The sequence below is a fragment of the Pholis gunnellus genome, assembly GCF_910591455.1.
Source record: "Pholis gunnellus genome assembly, chromosome: 3".
NCBI lineage: Eukaryota > Metazoa > Chordata > Actinopteri > Perciformes > Pholidae > Pholis > Pholis gunnellus.
Genome location: NC_136529.1, coordinates 8,984,225 through 9,005,037, shown reverse-complemented (window position 1 = coordinate 9,005,037; position 20,813 = coordinate 8,984,225). Strand labels below are relative to the sequence as shown.

The following is a 20,813-nucleotide window of genomic DNA, read 5'->3' as shown; positions in this document are numbered from 1 at the left end:
AAACCCACAATCTGTGTCGGTAGTGATCAGGAAAAGTGTAGCAGAACTGTGAGAGCGCTGATGAGGATTTACATTTGAGTTAGGGCTGTCAGACTTTAACAAATGTTTGATGCTTTATAGTAGTTAGGGACTTCCGGGTCAAGGATTGGAGTTTGGGTGATGGTTTATTGGTGGCCTTTATGAAAGCGTAAGGTCAATTGAAAGTAACATTATACATTTATGGTTTTAAAGTTTAGAGACAAAGTATTGTAATAAAACTACTGGTAATCCACTAACTTTAATAACTGGATAAATATTAGCTTGGCTATGGTGATTGGACTATTAGTGGAATGTGTTGTGACGCACGTGGCTGACCGTTAAGCTCACTCATGTAATTGCATAAATTCAATAAGTTACAGAGTATACTGCACATATTGTTTCAGCTTTAAAACGGATATAATAGGTCAGTGAACAAGGGAGGCCAATGAGATTAAACACGTTATTTAAGGGTGCAGAAGGCTCTAACATGCAGGCTTATGCTAAGTTTGTTTTAACACTCTTAAAACATAAAGCACTTATTCTGTCTACCCTGAGAACCACCAGGTTCTAAAAAAAAGGAATGAGCAAGATTTCATGTCATGAAAGGTAGATCATGTACTGCGAGAAGTTACCCAACAAAAAAAAAAGTTACATGATGTCTGAGTTGTGATGACGAAGTTGTGATGTTTTACTGTAATTCCCACCACTTTTTCTTTCTTAAACTCACACACACATGCACAGAGCCAGTGGTTACGGATTGGGGATTAACAATTGCGGACTTGTCTTAAGGGATAAACCAAAGGGATAAAGCCTCTCTCTGACCAGCCTCTCTGAGTTTACACAGAAGAATAACCTGAAAGGGAAAGGGAAAGGGACGGATAACTTGTGGAGATCCATCACTTCTCGAAAAGAGGAAAAGGTAGGATAATATAGTTTTTATGAAATTAATTATCTTACTGTTGAATTAAAACGAAGTACTTTCTCATTCTTGTGTGCTCTGATATGTTTTTCTACTCGTTAAACTCTGTAATATTGACAATGATCCCAATTTCCTGTTGCGAAAGTCTCATATTTAATCCATGAAACAATTAGTTTACAAGTTAATTAAAAAAAGCTTACAGCAAGCAGTAATTGGGGGTTTGAGTTTTAGTAGTTTTACCTGATAAAATTATATTGATATACTGTATACATTTTTGAGATATTCTGTTATATCTTTCAGAATATATTAACTAATGTTGAGAAACTAAATTTAATTAACCGATTTTTATAGGGTCAGTTGTGTTTTACCTGTTCTCAAGCTAACAACAATATATAAACTAATTATTAATTAAAACTTACTTAAGTCCGCAGGCAAATTTGATTTCATGGATAAAATAGGCCATAGAAGTATCTTTTAACCACTAATAAGCTAGGGAACTAATTGGTTTTCAGCTAATGAGCAGCATAAGCAGCTAGGTCACGGGCAGTACATTTATGCTTCAAAACAATGCGCCCCTCCCTCCTCTGGCCCCCCTCCCTCCCAAATACTTTCTTTCTCCCATAAGAGTATTATCCAAAGATTTCTCATGTGCCCAGAGCAGTTCATTATTTCAAGGCCCTCTGTGAAGGAACTCATTGTTTCCCTTAGTTGTCAGAGAAGTTCCATGAACCCTAGAATATGATGAAATAGAGTAGGGATTTGGTCATGGGGATTCCTGAAATAAGTCGACTGAAGTAGTTCAACTTTCCAAAATCTGATGTGACAGTTTGCCATGTCGATAACATTTGCTTGACTTTATTTTTTTAGCAAGCACTAAGTCCTCCTGGTGACCAAGGACTCACTTCTAATCCTGGAAGCAGCATGGATATGCAGTTTATCTATGACGTTTTAGGGTAAGAATTTATGATGCTACATTACGTTTTGTGCAGTAATTTGGCTGCTGTCACCAACACCGTTGAACCTCCAGGCTTACACCTCGAGAATATTTTCTCAAAGTCAAATCCCTGCCTTCGTCTCCTCTCCGTTCTCTTTCAGGGAAAATGCTTGGTCATACATCAGTGCCACCTTTGTGGTGGTGTGGATTATCGTGTGGCTGTACCGAGACAGCCTGGAGATCGAGGACATCACTGAAAAGTATGTCTTTGTGACCGGCTGTGACTCGGGCTTTGGAAACCTGCTGTGTAAGAAGCTCGATCGTAAAGGTTTCCACGTGCTCGCTGGCTGTCTCACAGAAAAGGGAGCTGATGAACTGAAGAGGGCGGCGGGCCCTTATTTGAAGACTGTCCTTCTGGATGTGACCAGTCAGGACAGCGTCCAGAAAGCCATGGAGTGGACCAAGAAGGAGGTCGGCGATAAGGGTGAGAGATGATGCTGCATCGTTTGATTAAAGGGATGACTGACTCGATCAAATTCCACGAGGCCGATCTGCAACACAAGATATGTACGTCCACTTTTTGTCTTTCGTTTTCTTCGCAGGACTCTGGGGTATTGTGAACAACGCTGGACGCTCATTGCCCATGGGTCCTTCAGAGTGGATGAAAGTGGAGGATTTCCACAGCATACTGAAAGTCAACATGAATGGAGTGCTTGCCATGACGATGACCTTCCTGCCCCTCATCAAAAAGGCTCGCGGCCGTATTGTAAACGTAGCGTCGGTGCTGGGCAGGGTGGCTGCAAACGGTGGTGGATACTGCATCTCCAAGTTTGCAGTGGAGTCTTTCTCTGACTGCCTCAGGTAAAAAGAGCGTACTGTAACAACAGGTGTGCTTCATTAAACACAAAGAAAGTATTTTGTGGAGCCATTTATCCTTAACTTTTAGAAAACCATATCTTCTAATTCTTAGAACAAATAGGCATTCAAGTTGCAATCTTCGCATCGTCAATGTCCCATGAGGGATATTGGGTTTGCAGACAGATTTTTATATTAGACATGCTCTGTTTTCAATAAAAGATGAACAATAACGCACATTTAGAGCAATAAAGCACCTCCCATTCAACAAATTGCAGTAATACACAAAACAAACTGCCTCTGCATATTCAAGGCAGACAAATATTGGCTCATGAGACCAGGCAGTCTTCCTGTGTTTATTTAATAGACTATTGGGTTCTTATTTGTTACGCTCAAACCACAAAGCCCATTTATAATATAAAATGTTCAATCAAAAGGTTGCGGCCGGTTTCACAAACTTGTTTAATCTCTGTTGTCTATATAAATCTATGAACATGTCATGTTTTATGCTATTCCACGTGACGTTTCTGTTGTCAGGAGAGATATTAACTACTTTGGAATCAATGTGTGCATCATTGAGCCGGGGTTTTTCAAGACCGCAGTGACGAGCCTGGAACCCCTCGAGAAGGAGCTGCATCGCCTGTGGAACCAGCTCAGCCCCGAAGTACAAGCCAGCTATGGAGACAAGTACCTTGATAAGTGTAAGTAGACTGCTAGTCGTTATTTGAAACTATGAGTAAGCATCACTGTCTTTTGATTGTGATCAAAATCACAAATATAAAACAGATGATAGTTAAAAGTCCCATTGAATTTGTTTCCTGAAGACAAGGTGCTCAGCTGTACCTGAAGGCAACATCAAAATTCCAATCAAAAATACTTTTTAACGATGTTAAGGGTCCATTGTGTAGCATTTAGGGGCATCGATTGGCAGAAATAGAATATAATGTAAAAGGAGCTATATTAAACATTCTTATATTTTATATCTTCGCCATTGTTTGCACTGTTAGTGCTGTTCTATCGTTACCTGTGTGCCACCGGCTTTGATATGAATGTTTTCTGTAGTGCTTAATCACCGAAAAAAATAGGAATCGTTGCGTTTTCGTCAGCTTAGAATGAGCCTTTTGTATGCGGATACTCTTCATGGAGCTGGCTGCCATGATTCTACAGTATAGCCTCAACCGAACAAACCAAACACTGGCTCTAGACGGGGCCATTCGCATTTCTGCGACTTTGTGTTGGCCACCTTAGTTCGGCACACGGGGGAAGTTTCAGTTGGTTGCAATCTGCAACCCCACCGCTAGATGCCACCAAATCCTACATAATGTACCTTTAAAAAGTATATACTTGAGGGAATTACTTTAAAATATCATGAGTCTCACTCAATATACAATACATATACATTTTGAGGGGGAAGTAAAAACAAAATGCCATCAAGTTTCATACACAAAATATATATTTCATATATATTCTCATTTTCAGACATCAAGGTCCAGCGTTTCATCATGAATGCTATCTGCGACACGGACCTCTCCAAGGTGACCGGCTGCATGGAGCACGCTCTGACTGCTGCTCACCCACGCACCAGATACAGCCCCGGCTGGGATGCTAAGCTTATCTGGATCCCCCTCTCTTACATGCCTTCCTGTGTAGTTGACATTGGGCTGAAGCTGGTGCTGCCTCGCCCGTCAAAGAGCGTGTAACTCATGATCACTTTGATGAAATGTCTTCAAAGTTATCAGCGGTTTCTATGTCATGTTGTGTCATTTTGATGCAGTGCAGAGGTTGACTTAAAGAAATTCATCTTTTGCCTTTTAAAATACCCATATTCCTTATCTACATTGGCCATGCCGTGACTTGATGTTGCTCCTATTTTCTTTATTTGCCCGTAATCTGGTATGTAAAAGTTTTTTTTTTCTTTTTTTTTTTAGACCTTTAGACATTATGAGAGAAAATGATGAAACTGTAATTTACTGTTTAATAATTGTTTTGTTTGTTAACACAATGCTGTGCCTTTTGACACTGTTATTTATGTTCCTTGATATGGATGGATTTTACTATCACGAAACTCTCAGAATGCAATGATCAGCGTATTGTATACACAAATAAAAGAAAGAGCAGCAAGCCTTCCATGCAAAAAAAAATGATGATATGAGACATTTTGTTTTTATTCTCGACTCACATTGAACACGCAAAGCTTTACAGGCATTTTGGAAATTCACATAAGGCTGCGCGACAGACAAGAAGGCATTTTGTTGTCACTATTATGCATTACTCTCTAAATGGTATAATATGTTAGTGTTTGTCTATCAAAAGAAAACAAGGGAAAACTTGGGAAATGATGATTCATCCCACGATGACATTACATAGGCATTTAAATCACCTACATGTTTCTGATATAGTACATACATAATACATGATACATGTTTGTGTAGTTGCATACTTTCAAATTCAATCACATTTAATTCACTTGTATTTGCCTTGATAACATGTGTTGTTGCTCAGACAGTAGGCCTACATTTAAGCTATCAGTTCAGTTAGTTATCAGTTAAGCCACGTTGACAGAATGTACTGAACAGGTTCAGCTGGAGGTAATCATAATAATAAACCAAGAGGCTTGTTAGCTGACCATGTGTTGTTACTCAACAGGTCAAAGGCTTTCTTGGACTTACATATCCCTGACTTGATTAGTGACAGGTGTGAGGTTATGTTTTGACTCCATCATAGCTAACGCACTGCTTGGCACCCTGATACTGTTGGTCTGTTTTATTCATAATACTGAATTGTATGGTAACAAAACGTTAAACGCATCCTGACCGACACCCATGAAGTCCTCATGGCAGACCTCTGCTCACCAAAATACATTTCTACCCCTGATTGGCCACTTCAGCTGTCAGTCAAGGGACAGCTGCCACATGAGGGGGTTTGTTTTTGGTTTTTTTACGTATTAAACCCCCTGCTGCCTTCAAGTGCACCTCGTAAAAAACTGTGTGGCGCATATTCGGTTATTGTGAGTATGGGTGTGATGCCGAAAGTTTAATTTTTTCTAAAGTCAAGTGTTGCAGAGCTACTTTTTGTATATTGAAGTGCATAAATGTGCTAAATATCAGGCACATTAATGATTATTTTAACCAGCTATGAAAGAAGTATTCAGATCTTCTACTGAAGTTACAGTAGCAATACCACAGTTTATAAATACTCTGGTACAAGACTGCATTCAAAATTGTACTTTAGTAAAAGTATAGCTGAACTAAAAATATACTTGAAGTACAAAAAGTGAAAGAAGGCTTATCTCATCATGCAGAATGGCCCAGTGTATAAGAATGTATGTTATATTTCTGAATCTAATTATTGATGTATTAATATGTACATTACTTTAAAGTTGCAGCTGGTAAATGTGTGGCTTTTTGTTACTATTGGCTATTGTCAGGTAGCTAGTACATTTTACAAAGGGGATAAATAAAGTCATATCTTTATCCATCATAATACATCATAATCCGTCCCCTAACTAAAGGTATTAATAGCCTAAAAGTAGTGGAGTAAAAAGTAGTCTAACCTACAATATGTCCCTCTAAAATGAAATAAGTGTCTGATAAAAGTATAAAGTAGCCTTAGCTGAATTTGGTTCTTAAGTGCAGCAATCCAATTGAGGAAATGTTACTTTTCACGATTGATTCAACAGTACCTGGTATCTGGCGAAAGAAAAAAAAAAAAAAAAAAAGTTCAGGTTTCGAAAGAACAAAATTCCCGACGACACCTGAAGGCAACAAAACTTCACTTTGCCATATGAAAGTCAGTGACTTGACAGGAGCCGTTTGAAAACCGCTCGTAACTACCAGCGGTCAGTGTTACCTGCTGTATCCGTTAGCCGTTAAACCGAGCTGTCAAAGCGGCTCTGTGGGGAGCCATGCACTGCCTGAGAGCGTTGCGTCTGTCTAGCTCCGTACAACTGATCGTCAAACACACAGACGCGGCCAAGAAGGTTTTCATCATCCAGCCAGCATGTTGTCTGACCACCAAATCAACAACGACGTCCCAGAAACCACCGCCTACACACTTCCATCTCAAAACGTAAGTGTCTCTGGGTGAAGAACAACAGTTCAGTGTCAGCACTTGAGTGGATTCTCCTACGAATGTCAGCTTCACCCAGGCCTGTTGTTATAGTAGTATTAATTAGGAAGCGTTTCAAAAACATAGAAATACTGTATATGAGCAGTGACTACGCAGGTGGTCATATCAGGCCAAGTGTCAGTTCTCACCATGTGTCAGCTATAAATGATCGAGTCAGCACTTTGATATTAGAGTGTTTAAAGCAACGTGAGGCACACAAATCTCTATAAAAACCTGTATTTAATACAGTATGTTGTGAACATCATAACACATATACAAAGTGAATGCAATATTTCTTGTTATACTGAATATGTGAATGTATCTAAAGTTCTTGTTTCTTGTATCGGTCACCTAATAGTGACGTGAGCTTCTTCTTTTTTTGCATGATTGAGCGGTTTAACGAAGATAAGCAGCAATATTAGAAGAAATCATTACGTCAGCTATGTCTTCTCTAGCCGTGTGTTGTTATATCATGATATTTCGTTGTCGCAGCAGCCTTTTTGATATGTAATTACAGGGTAAACACTGGTGTAATTAATATCATTAATTATCACCCTGTTTCTTCTAGGTGGGCCAGGGTGCTGGTATCGTGCATGCTGGTTCACTGGAATGGCTGTGACACATAAGTACAATGATCATTTACACCTGTGTTTACCCTGCTATGTCATGTCAAAAAAAAAAAAATGTTTGCTTTCTGTTTTTGAGAGTTTAATCTTCACTTCATCAGGAATGTTCATTCAAAGTCCCCCAGCTTGGGAGTGGAAGACCTGCTTTTCTACACCATCACAGAGGGAAAAGAACAAGTCCCCGTTTCATACTTTACCGCAGTAAGTGGCGTAAGACTCGCCAGCCTCACATACCAAGCATCCACCTGTCTGTCTGTATATTCATCTGGTCCACTGTCGTTTGCAGGCCCTGAAGAAAACCGGCCTTCACCCGTCAGACCCTCGTCTGAAGGACTGCATGGAGGAGCTTCGACAGGCTCTGAAGAAGGACTCTGTTGGTGAGCTGATGATGGACAGAGACCTTTTCCACAGGTAAGACATGGGGCTCCTGAATCAAATGATCAAAACTATTAGACAACTCACTTCAACAGCAGTAAACGTAAAGTATGTAGATGCAGCTCTAAAGGAGTCGATCAACCCAGAGGCATAAAGACCATGTTGTACTGGCGCTACCCTCCCCAATGAAGTCGAGCTCTGTTTTTAATTTGTGGTGTTCAAGGCACCAAAATTATATTTCTAATTAGAATGACACAGTTCAAAATGATAATCCACCACAGACCTTGTCGTTTCATTGAGAGCAACTGAAGTGCACTCACCCATAAAGAGGGAGGACACGACTCTCTACAAAGACTATCATCTTTAAAAACAAACTGTCCCATTTCATTTGGAAGTACTGTGATAGAGAATTTCCCCTGTGCTAGTACATTCCTACTGTGACTTAGTTTATGTGCCTTACTCACTAACACAACTATATATGTGACATATATGATTGTTACCTAGGAGAGTGGTAACAGGACCATATGGGGTATCTCTGCCTTTTGCTTTGATAAGAGGAAGTAACCAAATGGGAGGGGGGGGGGGTGCAGTTTAACCAGAGAATGTTGAGGTGTGAAGATTCTCAGAGATAGGCGAGAGTAATAAAGACACACGTCTTTGTGTGACGAGGCTCAGAAGATGAAGGGGATGACTGGAGGGGTCAATGGGGAGCTTGAAACTGCTGATCAATTGTGATGATGTAAATGCCTGATGTTCCCCCACCCTGTGTGCGGAGATGCTTATAAGCAGAAACTCAGAAACTGCGCTGCCGTCTGTATGACGATGAAAGTCTCTGGCCAGAGGATAAATACTTTAAAGACAAACGTCTTTCCTCCATGTTTCTTGTTTCAGTATTCAGTATTATAGGACTCACTCGGTGCTATTTGAATAGTTTTTTTCCACCACAGTACACTTTATAGGATTTATACCAACAGATAATTGTTAATTATTTGCTTTTTTAATCAGACCAAATGTCTCCAGATTATACATTGTGTTGTCAGAATAAGAGTTGGTCAATTGTTTTTGAGCCGGCAGTAAAATCACAATGCTGTAGCTTAAATATTGATGTGCTGGGGTTTTATTTTCTGTCTGAAAGCCTCCAAATTGTAAAAAATGTTCCTATTTCTACATTTAAACAAAAGGTTTATTATACTGCAGATCAGCAACTCAAACGCATACACACACGATAACCTTTCGGCAACAAGAGTCATGGGTTTATTCACATAATTGGCAGGCGATATTACTTGATTTTGAAGTTTTCTTACTTTACTGCCTGGTTTCGGGAGTGTGTTCAGATTGGACTTGTGTCTCATCGCTGACTGTCTCATGGGGTTTGGTTTTCCATTCACTACCCGGTGTGGGCATGAGCCCAAGCTATTTTTAGTCTGACCTTGTGACACAATCCATTCGAAGGAAGCGTTTGTTGTATGTGACCTGCTGCATGATTATCTCTGTCTCTGTCTTTCTTCCCTTGTCTCCAACACATACGTCACATTACTGATTATGAGTCATTTATAACCAGTTTATCAACAATGTGAAGAACGTCAGGTTTACACAGCACACATTCATACATCATAGCGTAATGCAATTTAAACCAATACATTTGTGAATGTTTGTTGGGACTGAAATGTCTTCACTTAACTCTATGGCAGTGTTTAAGGCTGTGGTCTTTGGTGGTCTTTAATTAAATTGCTTTACTTCAGAGCGGTCGCCTCCAACCTCTTATTTGCATATGAAGGGGCGAACATAGGTTGTATAGTATAATGCAGGTCAATACAGAAATTGCTTAAGATTTTTAGGTTAAATACAAATTATAGATATATAGACAGTCAGAAATGGTACTACATGTGGTGAAATGTTCCTTCAGCTTAATAAACTAAGACCTGGAGGCTTCACAGTGTAGTGTGTGTCAGGACATGTCAGCTTTATTTCCCGACATGTTGGTCAAGGCAAAAGCCTGTTGCTTAGACTGATAGCCGGCAGCTGCTGCTCTCACACCAGCGAATGCAAACACACACACACACACACACACACACACACACACACACACACACACACACACACACGCGCACACGCGTACTATGTTACACTAATTCCAAAAGTATCTATTGCATTTTCAGTGAGTGCTTCTGAGTGCCCCTGCGTTATGTGGTTTTTTCTTTCAGGTGTGTTGGTGGAAACATCGTCCTGCTGATCCAGGCCTTCAGAAAGAAATTCATCATCCCGGAGTTTGACTTGTTTGCCCAAAAAATAAATAAAATCTACAGCACAGTTCAAAGCCAGAGTGATGGGAGGGTATGCGTCTGTTGTTTGTTTGTTCCTTATTGTGTATAAATGTAAAATGTATTTTATGATTGATAAGTTATTGTGGAGTCTTTTAGTGACTAACTAGTGTAGAATGTTGTTTAAGCCTTGAAGAAGATTATTTGACCTATTGTGATAGTAGTGGTGCTGTGTATGGTTTAGTGAAGAACAATCTTCAGTTAAATATTGACATAGCTTTCTTTAAATTCATACTGCCTTCTCAATATTTGCTGGCATGAAAATCAATGCTGAAGATGAATGGAACTACTGCATGAGACAGAAAAAGCTGTAGGAATCGCCTCATTTCATTGACTTTTCCCTCACTCCAACTTTCTGCTCAAGCAAAAAATTAGTTTTGACACTTTATTCCGAATCTTGAACTGTGTGATTTAACTGTTACTGTGCTTCTCTTGTGTTTTCTGGCTTTAGGTGGCAGACTACATCCCCCAACTCGCTAAGTTTAGTCCAGAACTGTGGGGGGTGTCTTTGTGTACAGTGGATGGCCAGAGGTACGAATGACAGATTTGTTGTTGTCACCACAAGGTCCATTTAGTAGCCTTTGTGGCGCTTGTAGCTTGTGTTATATCACATGATCTTCATCGATAGGCAGAGTTTTCATGGTCGTCATTAAATTCTAGAAATGACTTCCTGAGCACTTTTAAGACTTCTCATCCTTATTGGCTTAAAAGTCGAGATTGATTTGACTGATGCTGAGGACGACCATGTGATATGACTGAAAGCTCCAGAACAGCTACTCAGTGTACCTTTAGGTGAGATTGTACTGTCGACTACTGTTTCCACGATAAAGAATCAGAAACGTTTCATTGCCAAGTATGTTTGCACATACAAGGAATTTGACTTGGCGATTGGTGCATAACAATAAACACAGTGCGATAGTATAGCACGTCATTTAAAATATGAAACTTTACAATAGTACATGGAAAACAAACAAAATAAGAGTATGTTTAAATCAGTTTGTTTTTAAAGTGTTGAGTGTATTTAAAGTGAAGAGTTAAGAATGGACTTTCAATCTAGGCAGATTTGTTTAGTCATTTGTTCGTGTTTTGTGATATTGATGCAATTTTTTACAGCAATGTTATTGTCAATCGTTACAGTTTTTGGTGATTGTCAAAGTGGATCTGTTTTAATGTTCAGTGAGAGTTGAAACATGCTGTCTTCTTCCTCCAGGCACTCAGTAGGCGACACCAAGCTGCCGTTCTGCCTGCAGTCCTGTGTGAAGCCCCTGCAGTACGCCATCGCCGTCCATGAGATGGGGACAGAGAGGGTTCACCGTTACGTCGGCATGGAGCCCAGTGGACTCAAGTTCAACATGCTCTCACTCGATGATGAAGGTTTGTAAGGCCTCATCTCTGTCCTGTTGGATTGTAAAAGCTGACATCAGTACCTCGTTGACTCTCAGCCAGGTGGCAACGTCCAGGTCTCAGAATGACCCTACTTCTCACTTGATTTATTTCCTCAGTAAACATGCGTATATGGTCTCAATCGGTAGTTTCAAGTTTTCTTCAATACAGCTTGATGTTCATTTAGTAAAGCAGGGTGTGCTTTAGGGCGTGACTACCTTGTTATTGACAGGTCGCTACCACGCCATTGTCCGGTTTGGGAGTTGTCTGTGTTATTGTCTTACAGCTTTAACCCTTTCACCGTGTGTTTTCAGTTCATGAAAGTTAATTTTAAGGTTTTGGTTGCCTAAAGATGTCTTAATCAGCGTTCGGGATGTGTCTCTTGTGTCACGTCTGGTTGCATAAACAAAATGGCTTCAAAACCGTAGTCCACAAATGAGTGACGTCACGGTGACTACGTCCACTTCTTATGTACCTTCTGTGCTCTCAGTAAATATTACACTTCATAATGATACATTATGTGTTTTGTTTAAAGGCCCTCATTAACATTGTGTCTTATCTCGTTGTCCTCTCTTCTAGATAAGCCCCACAACCCCATGGTGAACGCTGGAGCCATTGTGATCAGCTCTCTTATCGAGGTAAACAGATGGACATGTACGGCCTGCTGTGTGACAGTTCACAGAACATTTTACAAACTGTTACTTGTGCTTTGGAGTCACACAAGCGTTACATTTTGCAACTGTTTCCATTTTTGTCATTTTCACAAAATGACAAGAGTTCCACTGGACATGAAGTTTATGGAATATCATTAAAGTTTGATTTACTCCACACATGAAAGTCAGCAAAAAATGATTTCTAAATTGTATTGAGACATCTCTCAGTACATTGAAGTATTCTTTTGAACTATAACACTGTATTCAGACTGAAAATGTTCATCTTGTTTTTTGTTTTGTAGAAAATCAGTGACTTATTTTAAATGAGTGTTCTAGTTTAAAGCCTGCAGGCTGTTGAGTGAGTCTGTTGATGAGTACGATGTTAGCCTGGGGGGGGGGGGGGGGGGGGGGGGGGTCATGAAGCAGCTGTACTGTAATAAGCTATTAATATATCTTTATTTTTTGTAACCACATTTTGAGAACTTATTGACAGCATATGACTGTTTTTCATTATCAGATTCAAAGTGTGTCTTGCAGATTAAAATCAGAAAAAAACAGTTTTATTTTTGCTACAGTTGTCTTTAGTCCTGTTTTGTGAAATAATCCCTGAACTGTACCTGAGCTCTGTGGTTTACGACCACAGCCTATCTTTCCTCTTGTTCTCTCCCCGCTGATAATAAGGCACCCAATTATGCAATCAGTGATGCATTCGTGTATTGTTTCACACCACGGTGTTCTGAGTACCGTAGTACTGAAGTCATCAGTCAGGTTCAGTGTTCATGAATGTGACAATTACAATCAACACATGCAAATGGCTCTCGCTTTGTGTTTCAGCCTCGTTCAAATAAGGCAGAGAAGTTTGACTATGTAAGTAGTGCGCCTCTTCTCTGTTTACGCCATGAATATGAAGCTGAGGGTTGACTGCGTCGGTGGTCAGAGATGCTGCTGTACACATAAAACGTTGTCTTTGTTCGCCCAGGTTATGGAGTTTGTGAAAAAGATGGCCGGCCAGGAGTATGTGGGATTCAGCAATGCCATGTGAGTGCACCGTCGAATAAATTTCAGGCGTTCTGAAGTTAATATATCTTCGTTCAGCACACCTAAGTTGAAAGACAGTGTTGGGCAAATTGCCTGTCCGCTGCTCTGTTGCATTATTGATGTTTCTGTATTGACCTCTCTGCTTCTCTGTCTCAGGTTCCAGTCAGAAAAAGAAACGGGCAACAGAAATTTTGCCATCGGATACTACATGAAAGAGAAGAAGGTCAGTTAGTGAATGCTGAAATATGTGGGATTGGAAAGGCTTTCTATTTGCCGTTGCATCTGTTCGAGTTGAAGCTCAATGTTTGCATACCAACTCTGTATTTTCATTGCAGATTCATTTACCAATTACTAACAGAAGAAAACTAGCAAATCCACTCATTGGAAAGCTGAATATCAAAAATGTTTTGTTTCAGCTCTACGTGTAAAGGATTAGCCAATATTTTGAAAAGCCAGACATCATTGTTGTCTGGTAAAAAAAAATACATTTTCTACTCGGATGTAAGAAAAGCAGACTTGACCAAGATATTGTTTTTGTTTCATTTTCTTTTAGTTTGAAAGCCTTTCGTTAGCCTAATATTTCTGTTATCTGTAGCCATAGAATGCAATATGGTTTTTTTAGGTTCTTTATTACAAAAACTGTTCCTCCCGTCCATTTATCCATGTTTGCTTCCATCATCCATTTCCTAGACAAACGATCTTTGAGGCTAACCAAGATTCCTTCTTGTGCATCCGCTTTATCATGTTAGAGGCATTAGTCAAGACCTATTGACCCTATTTGAGGAGACAGACTAAAGTAAAACTGTATGACTAGAACAAGATATTCCTGATTTTCTAATTTGAGAAATCATACATCTGCACATTGCTAGGCCGGCATACTTCATATAGTCACAATGATCATATTTCATTCACCAGTGTTTTCCGCCGGGAGCAGATATGATCGATTCCCTGGACTTCTACTTCCAGGTAAGCATGCTCCGCTGTGAGTGGAGCTTTTCATGAAGAATCATTACATCTATAATCTTGTGGAGCTTTATATTGATTTCGCTGTCATGAAAAATGGTTTTGACCATGAACTGCTTCTCCCCTTTTGGTCTCAGCTGTGCTCCATCGAGGTGACCTGTGAATCAGGAAGCATCATGGCTGCCACTCTGGCCAACGGAGGGATCTGTCCAATCACAGGCGAGCGTGTCCTGAGCGCCGAGGCGGTGCGAAACACTTTGAGTCTCATGCACTCATGTGGCATGTATGACTTCTCTGGCCAGATGGCCTTTCATGTGAGTAACAGTAGGAAGTGAGTGTACCAACAGAAATTAAAAAAGATAAGTCGGTACGATCACTGTGGAGGAAATGCTTGTTCATTTGTTCACCTGAAACAAACCCCACGTCTCTCATCTCCCAGGTGGGCTTGCCGGCAAAATCCGGGGTGTCCGGGGCCATACTGCTGGTGATCCCCAACGTCATGGGAGTGATGTGTTGGTCTCCTCCTCTGGACAGGGTTGGAAACAGCGTCCGGGGAATTCACTTCTGTCAGGTTGGACAAAGGTTTTGCGTTCTGACTCTTCCTGGCAAAGGAGATGATGCTTAAATAAGGCCACTATGTGCAGAATGTTTATGGGATTATCGCATCAAATCATTTTTGGTGGCTTTTTAGTTAATACCGTCTGCTGCAGTGCTGCTGTTTTTGTATATTCTCATTCGAGTGAAGCCAAAGTTTTTAAATCTTACACAAAGTGGCTTTAACTTGCTTCGTTAGACAAACCAATTAAAGTTTGTTCTACCAAAACCAGAATCCTAAAAGTTTAGGTCAAACAATCAATATCATCAAGATGTAAACTCTATAGCTGCCTTAAAGAAAACAAACTGTGAACGGCACTGGTACTGATTACTAGAGCATGATGACATAAAATCATTCCAGCAGCCTCAGAGGTTTGCGTTTTCTGTTAAACATTTGCTCGCCTTGTTCCGATAAAGAGCTTGTTTTGTTTGCATCATAGTTTTCTTTGTCTTAAAAGCATAAAATAATACAGAAGTCCTCAAGCGTTTTCCTCTAACCATTCTACTGTATCTTATCACCCTCAGGAGCTCGTTTCGCTCTTCAATTTCCACAATTATGACAACCTGAGGCACTTTGTAAAGAAGCAGGATCCTCGCAGACCGGATGGAGATGACAGGGTTTGTTGCTTTGTCAGTTCATTCTTGCGTGTGTGTTTAATGTGTTTTGTGTCTCTGTGTTTATGTTTTTTCCCTGTATTTGCAGAACAAGTCTATTTTTAATTTGATGTTCGCCGCCTACAGTGGGGATGTGTCTGCCATGAGAAGGTACATCACCATGAGTATTGTTTGTCCCGTATAACAGATGGCCTTCATAATGGCAACACCAGGCACGGGTGCCCGAAATACTCTCAGATGGGTCACAAATGTAATGAATATCAAACATAAAGTGTCTTGGTAAAGTGTAGTAAACTGCTTCAATGCTGCTTGGCATAGATCTTCCAGATGTAAAGGGTCGTTTTTTGTATTTCTTTTGTTATAATACATCTCATAACTATAAAGATTGTCTACATCATATTGGTACTTGCATGTTGATTAACTCAAATCTAAAGTATGTATTTGTAGTTCTATATTTATGTGGAAAAATTACATTTTCATCTCATTTTTTTCATTTCATGTACCAAAGAAAGTATTGGTGAACTGTGCTTTTATTTGTTCCTTCAGGTTTGCGCTCTCATCCATGGACATGGACCTGAAAGACTATGATTCTCGAACAGCGCTACATATCTCTGCAGCAGAGGGTGAGCTCCACATGATCTGTTCCTCTGGGGTCCTGTTATTTAGTGAATGAGCAGCACTAAATCACTTCCACAGGCAAACTATAAAGCAGTCAGGCAGCAAATCTGTTTGACCACTTGGCAAAAATAAGACTTCCTCAGCTCTCAAAGGTCTGCATTGAAAAGCAGAAAATTATGAACTCCAATAAATCATGAATGAAACATAAATAAATCACTTAAATATCCGGCTCAGCCCTACTGTATGTGCCCATGATAAACCAACACAGGGGTTTTCACTTATTCTGCCTGATTAGAGCATTATGTGGGCGTGTACATCTCTATGACCCTCCTTTTGGTTTTGTTGCACCTGTTGAGGTGGGGAAAATACCTGTAGTTTGCTGACTATAATATATATATACGAACTGTATATATGCTTTAAATATTGGAAAATAGAAAACAAGAATTTTGAACAAAACGACGTGTTTGTTGTCAAAAGTAAGCTCCACCCGACATCAACCTGAGCAGAGAACTAATGAGCCAGAGTGCAAACACCTGTGTGTGTTGTTCAAGGCCTTTAGCTTAGTATGTATTAAGTTATTAAAGCGAGGTGAAAACAGTACATCTGGCAAGTTTTCTCTGGTTGGAGACTCCGTAACCTCTGCTGGTAAATGTTGGTCGGCTTGTCAGGTCACACCTGTTCCCTCCTGTCCTGGTGGACGGAGGATGGGACAGGTGGATCGCAACAACGATGAGGTGAGACAATATAACGGCTATCTGCTCGCTGTGGTTCTAAAACGGCAGCTTATAGAAAGGTAAAGAGTTCAGCTTTGAAATACTTCAATTTACTTAAGGATTGGTTAAAACAACAACCCAAGATCACCTTTATCATACAAACAATTAAGCTTAAGATAATTGTGTTTTACTTGCATTGTGTGTTGAGAGCTGTAATTAGTGCTAAATTAGTTTTTTAACTATGGAGGCCCAGTACCTTCGGCTTACATTATACAAACCCAATAACGAATCAGCTCACAGACCCTCTCAGGGCACCATATGGTCGATTATTTATTGTCTGTTGTGCTCTAGGTTTATTCACAGCACAGATTTAATGCTCTGCTGCAGCGTCTTCAGCAGTGACATTTTTCAAAAAGAGCCTGGTAAGCAAGTCATTTGTTTACAAGATAAAAATGGAAGTAATAACAGTTTTCTTGCAAATGAAAAAGGCAGAGCTTTGCGCTCCTAAATCTGATTCATAGTTGGATTGTGACTGGAGGGAAGAGTCATACGTCTTTTTTTTTCCATGTAGTTTGTATTTTTAGCAGCTTTGTTGTTTTTTTCCACCCACAATTTTTCGCGCTATTAGACAAACTTGTAAATTGTGAAAATCCTTTTTAGTTTCGGGCAATATGATTTTATAGAGCGTGTTGCACTGGCATTAGTTTTTGACACCAATGTGAAAACAGTGTTTTCTGTCTAATCAGAAAAAGATTGTCTCTATCTTTTGTAATTCTCCCAGATGGGAAACTATAAACTGTCGTCTTTTGTGTTTATCCTCAGGTCATATAGATGTGGTGAAGTTCCTTACTGAAATCTGCAAAGTTGATCCATTTGTAGAAGACAGGTGAGAACATCATATATAACTTCTGTGTTTTTATCCTTTAGCTTTGAATTTCTTCACTGCTACATATGTTTGGCCTTTTATCATGATCAAATATATTTTAAATTCTAGTCTGTTTTATGTTGTTTTCAGATAGAATCAATGACATACTTAGCTGAGAATTACCCATATTTAGATGCTGTCTATCGAGAATGTGGTTTCTAATCTTAGTGGGACTCCCTAGTTTGAACTAGGTGCACTCAGTAGAGTCTGCAACGACCACTGCTGTATTGTGTGATTAAATGAATAATACCGGTGCTGGAACGACTTCACTCAATCTCAAAAACAAGTTTTAAAAAAAGCGGAGAGTGGTTAAGGGTGATAAATGAGAAGTAAGTCAATGGGAGTATAAAACAGGTAATAACAGATGTTTTGAGAAAGTATGAATCCCCACAACCACGAGAGGTCCTTAGGCATGCAGCCATAACTGTCCACCCAAAATAGTTTGCTGCAGCAGAATGTGAGATTAAGCGTGGACAGACACAGAGGTGCACACTCACTCAGTCACGGACGCACGGACTCACACAGTCACACATGAGCGAACACAAAACCTCTCGCCGGGTTTACGCCTGGCAGAGATAATGAAAGTAATTGATAATGACCATTAACTGAACGTCTACAAATATTGATTCAACAACCACAACTGCATAGGCACTTAAAGTAAGTTAAAGGGTAATTCCAGTATATTTCAACCTGGTGAATTTCTCTAAAATGTTGCTAATGTGACAATAGTCCAGAAGTAGTTGATTAAAAACTGCACGGTGTGCATCTTGTCATTCTATTCTTGCCATTTAGGAACTTGCTGGCACAAACTATTTAGCCTCATTTGGTACTACATCTCTACTACAAACACGTAAAAGAAACAATGAATAGGGTAACCTGGATCTAGATCCATTTGCCATCACGGCAGAATTTTCCTTTAGTAACAGATAAAAGCCAAGGCTGTGAATTTATTATTCCATCCTAAGAGTGAACATTTGAACTTGTCTTTACCACCTTGGTAACTTGAATTATGGTGCACTGCTGAAAATGCTCCATGACTTATCCGCTCATTCCTCTCTTCATCTTTTTTACTCATTGCTGTGCAGGTGGGGTAACCTACCGATGGATGACGCCATGCAGTTCGGACACGAAGAGGTGGTGAAGGTGCTGAAAGAATACCAGCAGGTCTGCAGGCAACGGGAGGCGCAGCACACTGTGGCTGAGCGTTCCCCGACGCTGGACACCATCGAGGGCATGGTGTGACGTATTCCCCACACTTGTAACGCGTCCGGGATGTTTGTGCAATCTGTCAAGTTTTTTAAATGTGTCGGCCCATTTGTAGCACACAAAATGAGTTTAGAAAAAAGACCGGAATACGACTGAAATGAACTCTGCAAACTGCCGTGGAGGAAAAGATGAGGGAATGGAAGGAGCATGAAAATAGAATATAAACTTGACACGAAAATGCAATGCAAGCAGTAGGCAGAGAAAAAAGAACTCAACAAGCCAATAGAATACAACCCTTTGTGGGTTTGTGTAAACAATAACATATGCTGCAACTGGACTGAGCCTAATTACAAATCGGTAATGCTGGAATACACCATCAACCTGAACACAATATTTATGTTGGGTTATATGCAGCAGAGGGTCTCAGTATTGTTAAATATTATTTATTCTTGCAATGATACCTATTACAGTACATTTTTTCCTGTTTTTTATTTGTACTATTCTATTGTGTCTTGTTGAAACATTTGAATCTGTAAAAACTAGAGCTGTGAAAAATAACGCGTTAATGCGTTATGATTAAATTACAGGATTAATTCGTGTGTTTTTTTTAACGCATTTAACGTATGCGCAGAATGAGCTTCCAATATACCCACAATTGACCGTTCGCCCCCTTAGTTACTGTTGCTACGTCGACAAAACTCCAAGGACTGTCAACCCTAAAGCATGGCGAGGACGGGGACCAGCGCTATATCTGTCAGTGTCAGTGATACTTTTTGGAGTAATATCTCCGCGATATTCTCCAGATCAAGGCAAAAGGGACTGCAATATGCAGTGGAAGGATATATCCAAAACATTAAGATCACGAAGGTGACACAACAATAATCGAAGCAAAAGCATACAGGTCTCAATCAAAACATCTCTAATGCAGTCAGACGTTAGCTGCTATCCAAACAAACTAATCTAACAGACTGTCTCATGTTTGTCCTTTCTGGTGTTGAAGATATGTCCCATCAGCGTTGCCGTAGAGAGGGGGCAATTCCCGCCTCTAGGAAAAGGGGCGTAAACGTAAACGGGAAGACGTTATCGTTTCACCGTAGCACTACCAGCCTAAAGTACCATCTCAACGCGACGCACGCGTTGGTCGGTGAGGGGAGTTTAAGTGGAATGCGCCAAACCACCCTCACTGAACAACGTAGTTCCCTCACTAAGTCTGCCTGTGACAAGTTGACTAGCACAGTTGCCAAATGGATTGTTAAAAGCTGTAGACCGATTAATATTGTTGAGGACGAGGGGAAGTTTTGCGAGTGGCAACGGGGGACTCGAGCATCAGAGCACCGCAAAGACGCACAATAATGACAAAAATCGGTAATATGTGATTAATCATGATTAATCCACAGAAACCTGTGATTAATTTGATTACAATTTGTAATCATTTCACAGCCCTAGTAAAAACTAATTGACATGTTTGGATGTAAAAACTCAAATTTTAAGTTTTTGTAAAAGGAAGACGAGGGAAGGAATTGTACATGATGCCAATAAACACAATGTAGGATATATTGTTTTTTATTATGTTCTTCAGCTGTAAATAAGTGCACTGGATTCCTAATAATACATTATTGTACACAGTGTCATAACATTTATGCACTTTGTATCTCTTCATCAACAACAAATTCCAAACAGTCATTTACGTGAAATCTTCTGACATTGAAAACATCCATTAAACATTTTTTTATCTGCCACCCATTGTGTCATTTCCTTTCGATTTGATTTTATCATGGTAGTCAACATCATCAGTCAGCTTCATGCAGTCAGTCATTTGTTGTTAGCAACTACAAAATCAGCTGAATGCAGGAACAAGATGGGGAAGCAGCAGGAGAGGTGTGGCGTTGTCAGGAGGGGGTCAGTACTCCATTGTTTTTAAATGCCATTAACACAATGTGTGTGTTTTGA

At 40.0% G+C, this 20,813-nt stretch overlaps 2 protein-coding genes across 2 annotated transcripts; both read left to right on the top strand.

The window, feature by feature from the left end:
* Nucleotides 1-1,858: 1,858 nt before the first annotated feature.
* On the top strand, nt 1,859-4,426 carry rdh5 (retinol dehydrogenase 5 (11-cis/9-cis); the record flags this gene model as incomplete). Its single annotated transcript, XM_079186071.1, has 5 exons — nt 1,859-1,890; nt 2,033-2,355; nt 2,474-2,732; nt 3,264-3,427; nt 4,206-4,426. 5 exons carry the CDS (start codon nt 1,859-1,861, stop codon nt 4,424-4,426), a joined length of 999 nt encoding a protein of 332 aa, XP_079042197.1.
* Nucleotides 4,427-6,617: 2,191 nt separating this feature from the next.
* Nucleotides 6,618-20,595, top strand: gls2b (glutaminase 2b (liver, mitochondrial)). Its single transcript, XM_079186083.1, has 18 exons — nt 6,618-6,794; nt 7,561-7,660; nt 7,746-7,870; nt 10,039-10,168; nt 10,607-10,686; nt 11,366-11,529; nt 12,118-12,176; nt 13,026-13,058; nt 13,171-13,229; nt 13,386-13,452; nt 14,145-14,195; nt 14,330-14,506; nt 14,632-14,763; nt 15,312-15,404; nt 15,490-15,551; nt 15,948-16,024; nt 17,555-17,618; nt 18,743-20,595. The coding sequence occupies exons 1-18, from the start codon at nt 6,631-6,633 to the stop codon at nt 18,897-18,899; spliced, it is 1,794 nt and encodes a 597-aa protein (XP_079042209.1). The 5' UTR covers nt 6,618-6,630; the 3' UTR covers nt 18,900-20,595.
* The last annotated feature ends 218 nt before the right edge of the window (nt 20,596-20,813 follow it).

Bases quoted from the DNA above. Each gene is read 5' to 3' on its own strand.
- gls2b (XM_079186083.1), top strand. From the start codon at position 6,631: ATGCACTGCCTGAGAGCGTTGCGTCTGTCTAGCTCCGTACAACTGATC. The intron at 11,530-12,117 runs GTTTGTAAGGCC...CCTCTCTTCTAG, and splicing joins GCTCTCACTCGATGATGAAG to ATAAGCCCCACAACCCCATG. The intron at 13,230-13,385 runs GTGAGTGCACCG...TCTCTGTCTCAG, and splicing joins GTGGGATTCAGCAATGCCAT to GTTCCAGTCAGAAAAAGAAA.